This window comes from Monopterus albus, unplaced genomic scaffold (genome assembly GCF_001952655.1).
Source record: "Monopterus albus unplaced genomic scaffold, M_albus_1.0 scaffold58.1, whole genome shotgun sequence".
NCBI lineage: Eukaryota > Metazoa > Chordata > Actinopteri > Synbranchiformes > Synbranchidae > Monopterus > Monopterus albus.
Window position 1 is genome coordinate 563,958 of NW_018127938.1, and position 11,956 is coordinate 575,913.

At 40.3% G+C, this 11,956-nt stretch overlaps 1 protein-coding gene across 2 annotated transcripts in view; it reads left to right on the plus strand.

The window, feature by feature from the left end:
* Window positions 1–11,956, plus strand: part of col24a1 (collagen type XXIV alpha 1 chain) — a 62,755-nt gene that overhangs the window by 9,010 nt on the left and 41,789 nt on the right. For both annotated transcript variants that reach the window (XR_002275175.1, XM_020602920.1), the window contains exons 2-5: window positions 813–883; window positions 4,290–5,635; window positions 8,920–8,973; window positions 11,769–11,822. Coding sequence is in view for 1 of the 2 variants with exons in the window: in XM_020602920.1 (XP_020458576.1) it covers window positions 813–883; window positions 4,290–5,635; window positions 8,920–8,973; window positions 11,769–11,822 (1,525 nt within the window). In the remaining variant the exon portion in view is untranslated. The remainder of the gene's footprint in view (window positions 1–812; window positions 884–4,289; window positions 5,636–8,919; window positions 8,974–11,768; window positions 11,823–11,956) is intronic.

Sequence of the window (11,956 nt, forward strand, 5' to 3'; positions counted from 1 at the left end):
AAAAAGATTTTGTATTTCCATAAGTGGGGTAAAACTATGGAATAATTTAAGTGTGGACATAAAAAATAGTAATAGAATTGACGAGTTTAAACATAAATATAAAGGTATGTGTCAATCAAGATATATGCAAGAACAGGTTTAATGATTAATTAGATGGAACATTGTGGGTGTGGTGTATGAATGTTAACACTCTGTAATAATTCTTTAGTATATTACTTGTGTGGTGTAGAAGATAATTATTTAAGAATGTAATTATGTAAGAATGTTAACACTGTTATAATGTTTTAGTATATTACTTGTGTGGTGTAGAAGAGAATTATCTATGTAGAGATACTGCTTGCAAACCAATGATGGTAAGATGATGTCATGGGGTAGGACTGGATTAGTCTGATTTCTTCCTACTCCATTCAAGCATGTACTAGGTATAAGCAAATTGATTTTGGATTAGCATTTGTTGGATATGTGTAAAATTATGTGTGTTGACATATCAACTGTCTTTACATGCTTGAAAGAATAAATCAAATCAAATCAAATCAACCAGGCATGAATTTCTAGGTCCTCTGTGTGAACAGTTATCATGCTCTTCCATTGGTTGCTTCCTAGAGTTCTGGTTTTAATTCCAGGCTGCAACACACAAGGTGACTGAGATATCATAAATTTCTGTTGGTATTTGTCCTCTGATGGACTGGCAACCTGCCCCTCATAATGATTAAGCAGCGTCTTTTATGGAAAATGCTCATCTGTTTAGTTAAATTTTGATCAGAGTTGTTTGCCACGATCTGTTATTGATTTGTGTTTGTATATCGCTCCAGGTGGAACTTTCTCCTGCTCCTGTCAGTATGCTCAACAGTACTTACTGGAGAAGAAGATTACCTAGCTCAAGGTAAACAGCAGAATCCTAATGCACACCTTAACATTTGCATTACGATTATTACTAGTGCTTTTTACATAGTGGCCTTTCCCTATATGTTTGTATGTCTGTGACTAGTGGAACTAATCTCTCTTTGTTGATCATTCAGCCATAACCAGAGTGTAATGGACCAGTTAATCATTTTGTGGTTGCTTTTCGTCTTGACTGGTACATACTGTAGTTAAAATACTAGTGACAAATGTTTGTGACTCCACTTAAATGAATAATAGACGGGTGATGCTATATATTTACTAATTTGTATTTAAATATTTCAACATAGTTTCCTTACACAGAGTTATGCATGCACCCAAGTCAGTAACCAGTCTTAACTGGGCATACTGGGTATCAGTCAGACTTTATTATCCACACAGTTGCTTTGTCAGCGTTTAGTTATATTTATTCAGTCACAACATACCACTCAGTTTTTAGCACTTCATCCATTTCAGGTCTCATGGTTAGGAGTTAAGGTTTCAGAAGCAGTGCTGGAACAGAAGGAGACTAATTGGCGCAACCCTTCATATTGCAGCACGTTACCTTTTTGGGGAAAAATTTTTATTGCTTCGTATTTTATACTGGAGCAGGTAAATATTGGCACATAGGCTGCATATGGGTTTCTTTTCTTTGCTCTTCTTTTTAACTTTCACCCAATATGTCAGCAACATGTCAGCTCTTGTTCTCCAGGCCACAGAATGCATATAGAACCAGCTTAAATAGCCTCCTGCTTTCTCTGCTTACACTTCCTCTTTCTTCTGCATCAAATATGTATGCTAACAAACTATACCTTGCATGGTAAAAAGTATACCAGTCAGTCAGACAAAGAGGAAGAGTATGTTTAAAATATCCGTCTGTGTTTTTAAAATATGAGGGGACTTGAAAGTTAGAAGAGCAGGGGACAGGGGTTAGAAGTTAGAAGTTGAAGACTAATCCCACATATTCCTCTGAATGTTAACTTCCTTGAAATAACTCGTCTTCACTCAGCAAGAAAGAATGAATCCAAAGAAAATGCCACTAAATTTTGGATCAGTTAAGTGGCTGTATTGTTTTTTGAGTGGCATATTGCTGGATCACTTCCAGAAATACCATCATCCACACACTTTATGCACAGCTAATTTAAAGTTAATCTCATGATGAATTTGCACATCTTTAACATCTCCACATGTCTGTGCATTTTCTACTGGCCCTTGCACAGATAAGTAAACTACTTTGTACGGTAGAAACTCATAAGGTAATAACTGTACATAATGTTTTAAATGCGCATAATGTAATAAAAGCTGATAACATACAGTAATAATCTTCCAATGATATAATACAAGCAGTGAGTGCAAAACATAAGATTTTGCACATAAGTACTCACATTTTACACTAGTTATGTTTAGTTTGTTTAGTTTAGTTTTGTTATCACATAACAGTTATTACATTACGTGCAGTTGTTACTTTATGAGTGGTTGCAAGAATCAGTTCATCATAAGGAGAGGAGGAGCAATGCACAGCGAGTGCTAGAGCAGCTTGTCTTCCCAAATAAGACAGGTTAATTGGAATCTGGGCTGACATTACCTTGGGCAAAGAATGTCAAGGACATATCAGTGTGCATTAAGACTAGCTACAGAAAGACAGTCTCACTAACTGGGCTAGAGGGCTGAAAACCCTGAACCATGTATTTCTGTTAATCACACTCTAACTGGATCTGCCATTTCTCCGTCTCCCCAAAACAGCAGTGTTAGAAAGGAAGAATTGTATAACAGAACAACGTAGTTTTTAAAATTATGCCATAACCTGTGATTTTTAGAGACCTGATACTTAAATGCAGGGTGCTGCTTCATAACAAACGCTTCTGTATTTTTTCAGTTTAAAATCTTTATACCTCTCTATGTGGATAGTGACAAGGATCATTCATTATTATGTTTAAAGTAACATGACGCCGTAACTACACAACGCTTGTTGAGTATAAGACAGCACCTTTTTGAATGGTTGTATTGCGACAAATTAACAGTCTTGGATGTAAATTGTGCGGTCTAGCCAATTCATTAAATGCTGTAAGTTAAACAGACATGTGACAAATGGAAGGAAAACCTAACAAACAGTGTAACTTAAGGTGTCTGGCCACCAGTGAACTCTACTGGAGGGATGAATGCCATTCTTACAAAAAATACATCCATCCATTATTTATACTGCTTATAATAATTTTATTATTATGCATTTTCCTGGAACTATCACTGCACAGTACTGACATATGTGACACATGTGATGCCTTACGATGCAGCCTAGTGATCTGTCTGTTCCTCTACTTTTTAGTCAAAGCTAAAAATGCACAGAATATCCTCTGTCCAAGTAAAGTCTAAGTGCCTGTGCCTCACCATCAGCAGACGTAATTCTTTGAAGAATTACCTGTGAGCATGGCGAAAGAATGACAGGACCGTTTGGAAGAAAGCTGCTCTCATGAATCTCTGGTTTCCTGTATCCTCTAGTATTCCCTAGTCTCCTCTAGTCATCTGGACCACAGCTGCTTTTGTGGTACTTACTCCAAAAAAGAAATAAGTAGGGATCACCAGCATCATGGTGAGACTAGGGAATGAATACAAATTCGATTTTCTGATAAATCACAATTTTTAATTGAGCGATTTGATTTGAAATCTTAAAATCCCAACATCAGTCTTTGTATTTGCACCTTTTCTCAGCAAATATGTACATCTGTGCTAAATGTTATGTGGTTACTTGTAAGTGGTTCACTTAGGGCTGCATGATGTGCAAAAGTGTCTGCTTTGAATTTTGGAAGTAATTTAGCTTATGAGCAACATGCCACAAAACTGGTTCAATTATGTTTTTATGCCGCTGACAGCTGTGGCCGACACAGAGGCAATTTTACATAACTTTATTTCTTAATGCCTTGATTATTACAAGAGGTTTTTTTAGTTGTCAAAATTCTATTGTTTGACTTCAGATTGCAGAGAACTAAGCTGCCAGGCCTTTAGCCAGACCCAAGAGTCATGAGCACATCACTCCTGTTGTAGCTTCTTTACCCTGGATCCCCCTGAGTTTTAGAATTGATTTTAAGATTTTAATTTTTAAGGCTTGTCACTGTCTTTCTCCAAGTTACATTTATCACTTAAGAACATATGAGTCACTATGGAGTTTGAGATCCTCAGGTTTTTCATCTGTTCTAGAGACCTACCTAAAAAGTAAAAGGGACAAAACATTTGCAGTAAGGGTACAGAGGCTCTGGTGCAACCTGCCTGAGTCAGTGACAGCTTTTAAACATAATTTTATTGTATTATCTTGTCTTTATATGAGTTTAATAGTATTGTTTAACCAAAGCCTGCCTACCTGCTTTGTGATCCAGTCTCTGCATGTTAAGCTTATCAGTGTCTCCTCTGTTGTTCAGGAGTGGATATCCTCCATCGATTGGGGCTTACAGCTCAAAGCAGCACCAACAACGAGAGGACAAGCTCGCCTTCGACTGCTTATATCACTGTTCCCTCACCTTTGACTCTTCCTGTCTCTGGATATGGGGTATTACTCAACTCAAACACACTATATGAGGCTCCAGCGGGCAGTCTATTTCCTCCAGAGATTGGCGAGGAGTTTTCTGTTGTGGTTAGTCTTAGCTCCTGGCGAGCAAACAATGCATTTCTTTTTAGTGTCAGAGATGGCAGGGACAGGCTGCATTTTGGCATTCAGCTACTACCACGCAGAGTGGTGGTTTACACCGCTGAGAAAGCCTCCATCTACTTCACCTACAACTGGCAGGATGGACGCCGGCACTCTTTTGCTATTGGTGTTCGTGCACGCTCAGTGTCCTTTTATGCAGATTGTGGGGCGGCGGAGCAGCGGGAACAGACCCTGGGGAGATCTCAGACACTGGGGAATTCTGGTGGTCTCCTCACTCTGGGGAGGATGAACTCCAAAGCAGCCCCGTTCAGCGGTCGAGTGTGTCAACTAGATGTCTACCCCTTGGCCCAAGCTGCCGCGCACTACTGCAGCTACCTTAAAAAACAGTGCCGGCTGGCTGACACTTACCGATTACCTTTGCCACATCCTGGCTTGGATACTGAGGCAAATTACCCCTCTTCTAATCCCTTGCTAAAATCCCTTGGTGGGGTTGCAGATACCCAGCATACCCCTTTAAAAACCAAAGCAGCTGTCACACAGAATTCTGTTTTAAGGCCATCAGTACAACCTCATCTGGGGGACCAGAGCCACATTCCCACATTGGATCCCTTTGCTCACTCCACCACTTCCTCACCTCAGCCTGATGGCTCCACCTTACCTAGCCTGAGTGGGCAAGCAGCTCTGGATCTTGGCTATAGCACAACTACAACCACTACCAAAAATCTGTTGGCAGAATGGAGTAGGTCCCAGGGAGATGCTGATCGCTCTGAAAACAGCACAGAGGAAGAGAGCAGCTCTGGGAGCCTGCAATCTCAGCATGCCACCCCAGGCCTGATTTCTCCAGTCAGGCAAAGTCGAGTGAAGGAAGGACTCAGGAACTACTCTATCGCCAGCTCCAGGGACTCTCGCTTTGGGTCCCAGCAGGCACAGACTCGTCTGAGAGCCAGCAGCACCACTTTGTACCGAGAGAATCAGGTGGACACCTCAGAACTGCATGATCTGGATGGCAGCTATGATGATGTAGACATAGGAGGATATGATTATGGATATGAGGACTCAGAGTTCTTCTATGACTACGACGAGGGTTCCCGTGGCCCCAAAGGAGAGCCAGGTCCTCTGGTAAGTGTGTGAATGAATGAATGATGAGTAGAGCTGTGGGCGTTTATGGAACAGTTTGCAAGGAATTGAAAAACAAGTCAGTGCACTGCTGTACATGATCAAGAGGGAAATATCAATACAAGGCAAAATAAGTACAAGGCAGTCAAAGCTAATTTATGGCTATATGACACTTTGAGCACTGTATAAGAACTGGCCTTCTTACAAACACCCAGGATATATGAAGAAATATTTTGGCACAGTGGTGAAGTCATTTCTAGGTGTTGGCATGTCCAAGCCCTATTCTTTTCTTTTTTCATGTGTCTACAAGTTGTTAAAATAACATGTCATTCTCTTGCTGAAATACTGCCAGCCACTTGTGCCTTTATGTCAGAGAGGATAACTCATCTGAAGGTTGGAGATATACCCTGGTTAGAACAAATTAGCTGTCCATCCAGCCTTATGATGTGTAACCATGCTGTCAAGATAGTCTTGTTTCTGAACATGCTTTTATAGCTTTGATTTTTAGCTATCGCTTATTACATTTTCATGCATGAGAAAGATTGGGTCTTTTTGTCTAATCTGTACAAATGTAGGAGTATATGTAATGATGTAAGATATCTGGAATCACCAACAAGTTTCCATAGCACTTCCTCACCTAGAAAGTGCCTACAGGTATATAGGTGAGACCCCTGGACCTGCACTGATTTGTTTCTAGTAACCTTTACGTCTCCGAGGCTGAGTACATCATATTGCAGTATTATGAGCAATGGTGCAGTCTTTGCCACAGACCCTTTTCAAGCAAAATGTGGGTCACCTCTTGACAAACATATTGATAAAATAATCACAGTGTTAACTTTTCTATGCTTTTATCTTTAACAGTTGGCATGTCTTCTCTGACTGCTTTTATGCGGGCATGATTTGAATGCTATATTTGCTGAAGGTCAGTGGGTCACTCTGTGTCATTGCTGCTTAGTTTAAACTTGCTGTACTTCCTCAGGGGAAGTATTTCACAGATTTGCAGCTGTGCAAAAATACAAGTACAGTGGCAGGTATACAGGCTGCTTCTATTCTCACTAAATGTTCCATGACAGTTAATTCATTTTGTGGTTTTCATAACAAATCTTTTTTGGCTGGAACTTTGCTCAACCCCACAGAGAAGTTGTGTGTTGAGAACAAAAGTTCACAGTTCATTTATTGTTTTATTTGCTATAGTTGGCCTAAAGTAAACTGAGAGAACCTGTATGTACATTTGGCATTGCCGGCCAAACTAGAATGAAGACAGTTCTGCCAAAGGTGGGGATGGGTACAGCCAAATCACAAGAGCAAGAGTTACAAGCTATGGATGCATCAATCTGACTTGTTCTCTGTGTCTACAAATCTGATACGTAAACTCAAGATATTTGGTGCCACTGACTCTGATACTAGTGCTTTCTTTTTCTCAAATTCAACACCTGTATATCACTCTGTGTAGAACTCACTGAAACCATTCTTGCGTAAGGTAAAATGAGGCCAGGGATTGCTAAGGTTCAAAAAAACTTAGTCAGCAACCTGCTATAATATACAGTCACTAGAATGCATCAGAGTAGCTGAGAACATATCAGTCATCGCCTCCTTAATGCATTTCCTCTCTTGGTAGTGTCTCACTCTGTACCACAAGAGTAGACAGCTTATATTCTTGGTAACAATACAGAAGGTACTGAGATTAGTTCATGTCACACAAGGCAACAAGGTCAAACGATGATTCATTCTTCCCTTTAGCTTTTCAGAAAATTGGCTTCACTGGGAAGGATTTGACCCTTGTTTTGGCAGCAAACATGAAGCATGTGGATATTATCATTTTACTGCAGTGCCTCCGTTTCTGTAGGCCCTGTTGTTGTGTCGAAGACAGTGGTGTGTTCACAGTTTCCATGTGTCTGTGTGTGGGAGTCTAGAGGAACAAACAGCTGTTTCTTTATTTGTGTCTCCCTTTGTGCCCATCTACTGCTCTGACAGGGGATAAGGATGCTCCAGAGCACCCATTTCTAATCTTGTCCTAACACAAAAATTCAGAATAAAGTGATTGTGCTGCTATTTCTGATAGTAACTATAATTCAGAATTACTCCTAGCAGGCATTAATGCATTTCAGTGAATCCGTGAGTTATCTGATTTCACCATAGATCAGAGCCAACATGACTCATTAGACAAAATACAGCATACTGGCATTAATTATAACTAATCAACAGCAGGAGTTGTGGATAGAATGGCCATGAATATAAATGTAGCACAGCAATGAACATTTTGCAGTGAAAGTGGATATTCTGTGTTTTTGAACAAGCAGCTAAAAATGAGAATGTAAGTCTCACATGCTTCAAAAATATTAAAACTATGTATCACATGTAGGGGATTGGGTTTCATAGTATTTTTCTGAATCTGAATCAGTTCTGAAAACGCCCCGGCCGACCTGCATGACATGTCTCTTTCTCACGACATGCTTGAGGTACATCTTAATCCAGGTATTTTACCAGCTTGGAACCAGATCCCAAATTGAACCCATCCTAAGTTCACCCAACACCATGGATCCTCACCGTGCACTGATTGCACAAATGTGACTCTTTCTCAGTTTAATTCAATCCAGTGTACTAGTGAATGTTGAGCTCTTGATTTTCTAAGCTTTTTTTTTTTTTTGTTAGTTTTGGTTTTTCTCTTCAGCTAGACTTTATCAACCATTTAAAAACAATGTAGTAAGATGTTTACATGGAAACATTTGACAAGACTGATATGAAAGATCCATCTCAGTATTTTGTGTTGCTCTGTAGTGTATTTAGAGCTGTCTGACAACTTGATTATCACATCTCAGATATTGTGGTTCACTGTTAACTATAGTATTTTTCCAGCAAAGCATTAAAAGAAACACTGGATGCATAGGTTAAACTTTTTAACTGTGGTTTTTGTTTTATATTGTGCAGTTTTTTTCATGCAGTCTTTCATGCTGCAGTACCTTTTTCCATGACAAAGGGTTATGTTAGTCCCATAGGCTGACCAAAAGCTGGTGGTGTCAGTCCGGGCCCAAGAATGAAACTTGACCCTTCTGCTCATAGCTTTCCTAATAAAGCTTTTAGCTGAAAACACCTGGCTCTTTTCTTTGAACTTGATAGCTCTTACATAAATATAGCACATACTCATCATTGCAGAGGCCTGGACAGTGAACTGCATGTCATTGCTTGCCATTAACATACTCTGTCTGTCTTTGCTTTTTCCCCTTCATTCCCCTCTCTTGCTCTCTCTATACAACATTCCTCTCACTGTCCCTCTGTCTCTGATTTAGGGTCCTCCTGGTCCCCCTGGTTTACCTGGTCCTCCAGGAAAAAGAGGTTCTCGGGTAGGTAACCTGCACCTGTGGTTGGTGTAATCTGTTGATCAAGAGGAGCATTTTGGCTGCCTCCTTGTAATGGAATACAAATGAAATATAGTGGATGCTTCTTTAACAATCATATATGTGTCTAATTTTCCCACCCTACCTGGAAATCCCAGGTAATATTAACAGAAATATTTTACACAAATTCATGAAAGAAAATCAGAAAAATAAGGAAAGACGGCTGTGTACAAAAGTACTGTTCTGTTTCCATTTAGCCTGCTGCAACATGTGTTGAGTTGCTAGTCACTCTGCAGAGGCCATCATAGCACAGAAGCTATTGTAGTTTAATCACTGAGTCACTACAAAGAAGGTTAAGGTCCATTTTATTGATCATGAAGGCACGCAACGTGACAATGAAATAGTTTGCTTTGAAGATGCAGTAAATGTTGTTTACTTATCAGCAGTTTTGGAGCACCAAGGTTAAGTTCCAGCTGCAGCCAGCTGTGTCTAGCAGCAGCGTCAGTGACAGGCTGCATTTTTTCACTCTGATCTTAAAGACTACCCTGTATGCAACTGCCAGGGCTGTCATGATGCAATGATGTGATCACGCCACAGGCCCTGAAGGCATCTTTAAACAGACAAGACACGTTTTGCTAAATGGATGTAGTATTTGTTAGAGGGAAGGTGTATAAATAGTTCGCTTTTGGCATTTGTAGAAGCTCTACCCTGCACATCATCATGGCTAATTAACTTCAGGCAATATAAAAATGTTCAGCCAGTGTTTTTGGAATAAGCAATAAAACTTCCTGTTTGGTTACTTATAGACACATACAGTATAAATAGCTACCACTGAACCACGTCAGACGATGACTCTTAAGTGTCTGAATACTGTGTCAGTGACAAATCATTGACAAAAATGTGGTTAGTAGCCTACATCTTTATGTGTATCAGTGGGGTTGTTGTGTGTATTCAGCCATAACATTTTGACCACATGCCTAATGCTGTATACATTGGAGTCAATGCGGCAGTTGGTTGCCAGTTGTGCCACTCTGAGGCTCACTGTGCATCATGTGTGAATCTGTTTGCTACCATAGTTACAGTTATACTACTGTATACCATTGTCTATCATTTAGTGATAAAAATATGGAAAAGGAGTGAAAACGGTGGTCGTGAGGATAAGTTAGAGAGAATTTTCCACACAAATTCAGCAGCCTCCCCGCTCTAGGTGTGACATCACCACTATAGCTGCTGAATGTTTCTCTTCATAGAGACCAATGTACAGTATTACTCATTTTCAACCATTTTAACAAAGATTCAAATGGAATCGTTTGAAAAGGATGAATGAAATTTAAAAGTTTGATCTACAGTAGATCAAGCTCATCATCAGTGAGCATTGGGCGTCCATGCCCCTGTCACCGGTTCACTGCTTGTCCTTCCTTAGACACTGTCGGTAGGTACTAACCGCTGCAGACCAAGAACACCCACCAAGACCTGCAGTTTGCTCTGACCCAGTCATCAGCCATAGCAGTTTGCCCCTTGTCAGAGTCACACTGGTCCTTACACTTGTCTGTTTTTCCTGCTTCCAGCACATCAGCTTGAAGGGCTGAATGTTTTAATTCACCCCACACACTGACAGGTGCCACTGTAATGAGATAAGCAGTGTTATTCACTTCACCTGTCAGTGGTCAGAAAGGCTGATCAATGTATATGTTCACAGTTAATTGGCTACATTAGCTCAAGGTAATGTATAGATTTAGCATTTTACCTTTTTGCTTCCTCTCCCCCTACTAGTAAAGATTCAGAGCACAAACAGATGAGGTGGAGGGGCGGGGGCTGCTATTTTACAGAGAGCACGACAGGTAGATAGACAAGAAGATAGGCTGGTAGACTGGGAGGCGGCAGACAGTAAAATATGCCTTCTACAAAAAGGCTTTGAAAGCACATGGCTTATACAGAACATTGTCTTAAACCCATAGGCTAAGTAGAGAGAGAGGTAATCTTGGAATCATTATGGAATCATTATGTGGTGGGAAGCTGAGGCTGTGTGTGGCATTGTGGTTGTGTCTGCTGTCCCAGCACAGAACAGCAGACATATTATGCTGCCTCTAATTGTCAGCATCATCAGACGGACGTGCCATTTAGTCAGGGCATTTATCGTGAACACAGACTGTTTTAGCTTTAGAAATTCTTTTTTCCAGGCTGGTTCTGAAAGTAACTGTATCAATCACCGCCTTAAGTATTGAGGATGTGGTTGATAGAGTAATCAAGTATTTTATGAAGGACACGACTGCAGTGATTTGTTTATTTTATTTATTTATTTTTTTGGAATGCTTGTTTTGTCATTTTGCAATTACAGAAGTCACAATGGCCAGAATCTTTTACACCACAGTGTTTCCCATAAAAACTGGTTCATTTAGTCTTTTTTATTTTTCTTAATTTTGTGTAGTAAGGTTTAAGCTTCTGTTATCACACTTGATGTAATATATACCAAAATATTCAAGCAGAGGATGACATCAAGAGCTTCAAGAGTTTACTTTTTGTTCTTTCATTTTCTATGGGCAGTATTCTCTCGTGGAAACCAGTCTCAGGTTACTGACATTGAAATGACAGAGGGAGATTCGTCTTCCTGAATTTTGGCTGTAGTGCAGAAAAACCCTGGTGTGCAAGCAGCAGGGGAACAGATGTGCAGGAATGTAGTGCATTTATGGCATGTGTGTGTATATGATGGTGCACATGTAGTTGTTGGGCTAAATGTGATCATTTCATACCTGTGATGTTGCTTTGGCTGAAATCTCTTTCTTTGTCTGCATCTTTTCCAGGGTCCCACTGGTCCACATGGAAATCCAGGACAAGCTGGACCACCTGGGCCCAAGGTGAGTGGCCTTCCTCCATGGTAAGGAGGAGACAGATCCCTGAGAATGCCAGACAGGGCTCTGGTTAGTATCTGTGGATGTGGATGAACCAGATGAGCTCCCTTAGAACCAGATTAGCTCCACTGAACCCAAGA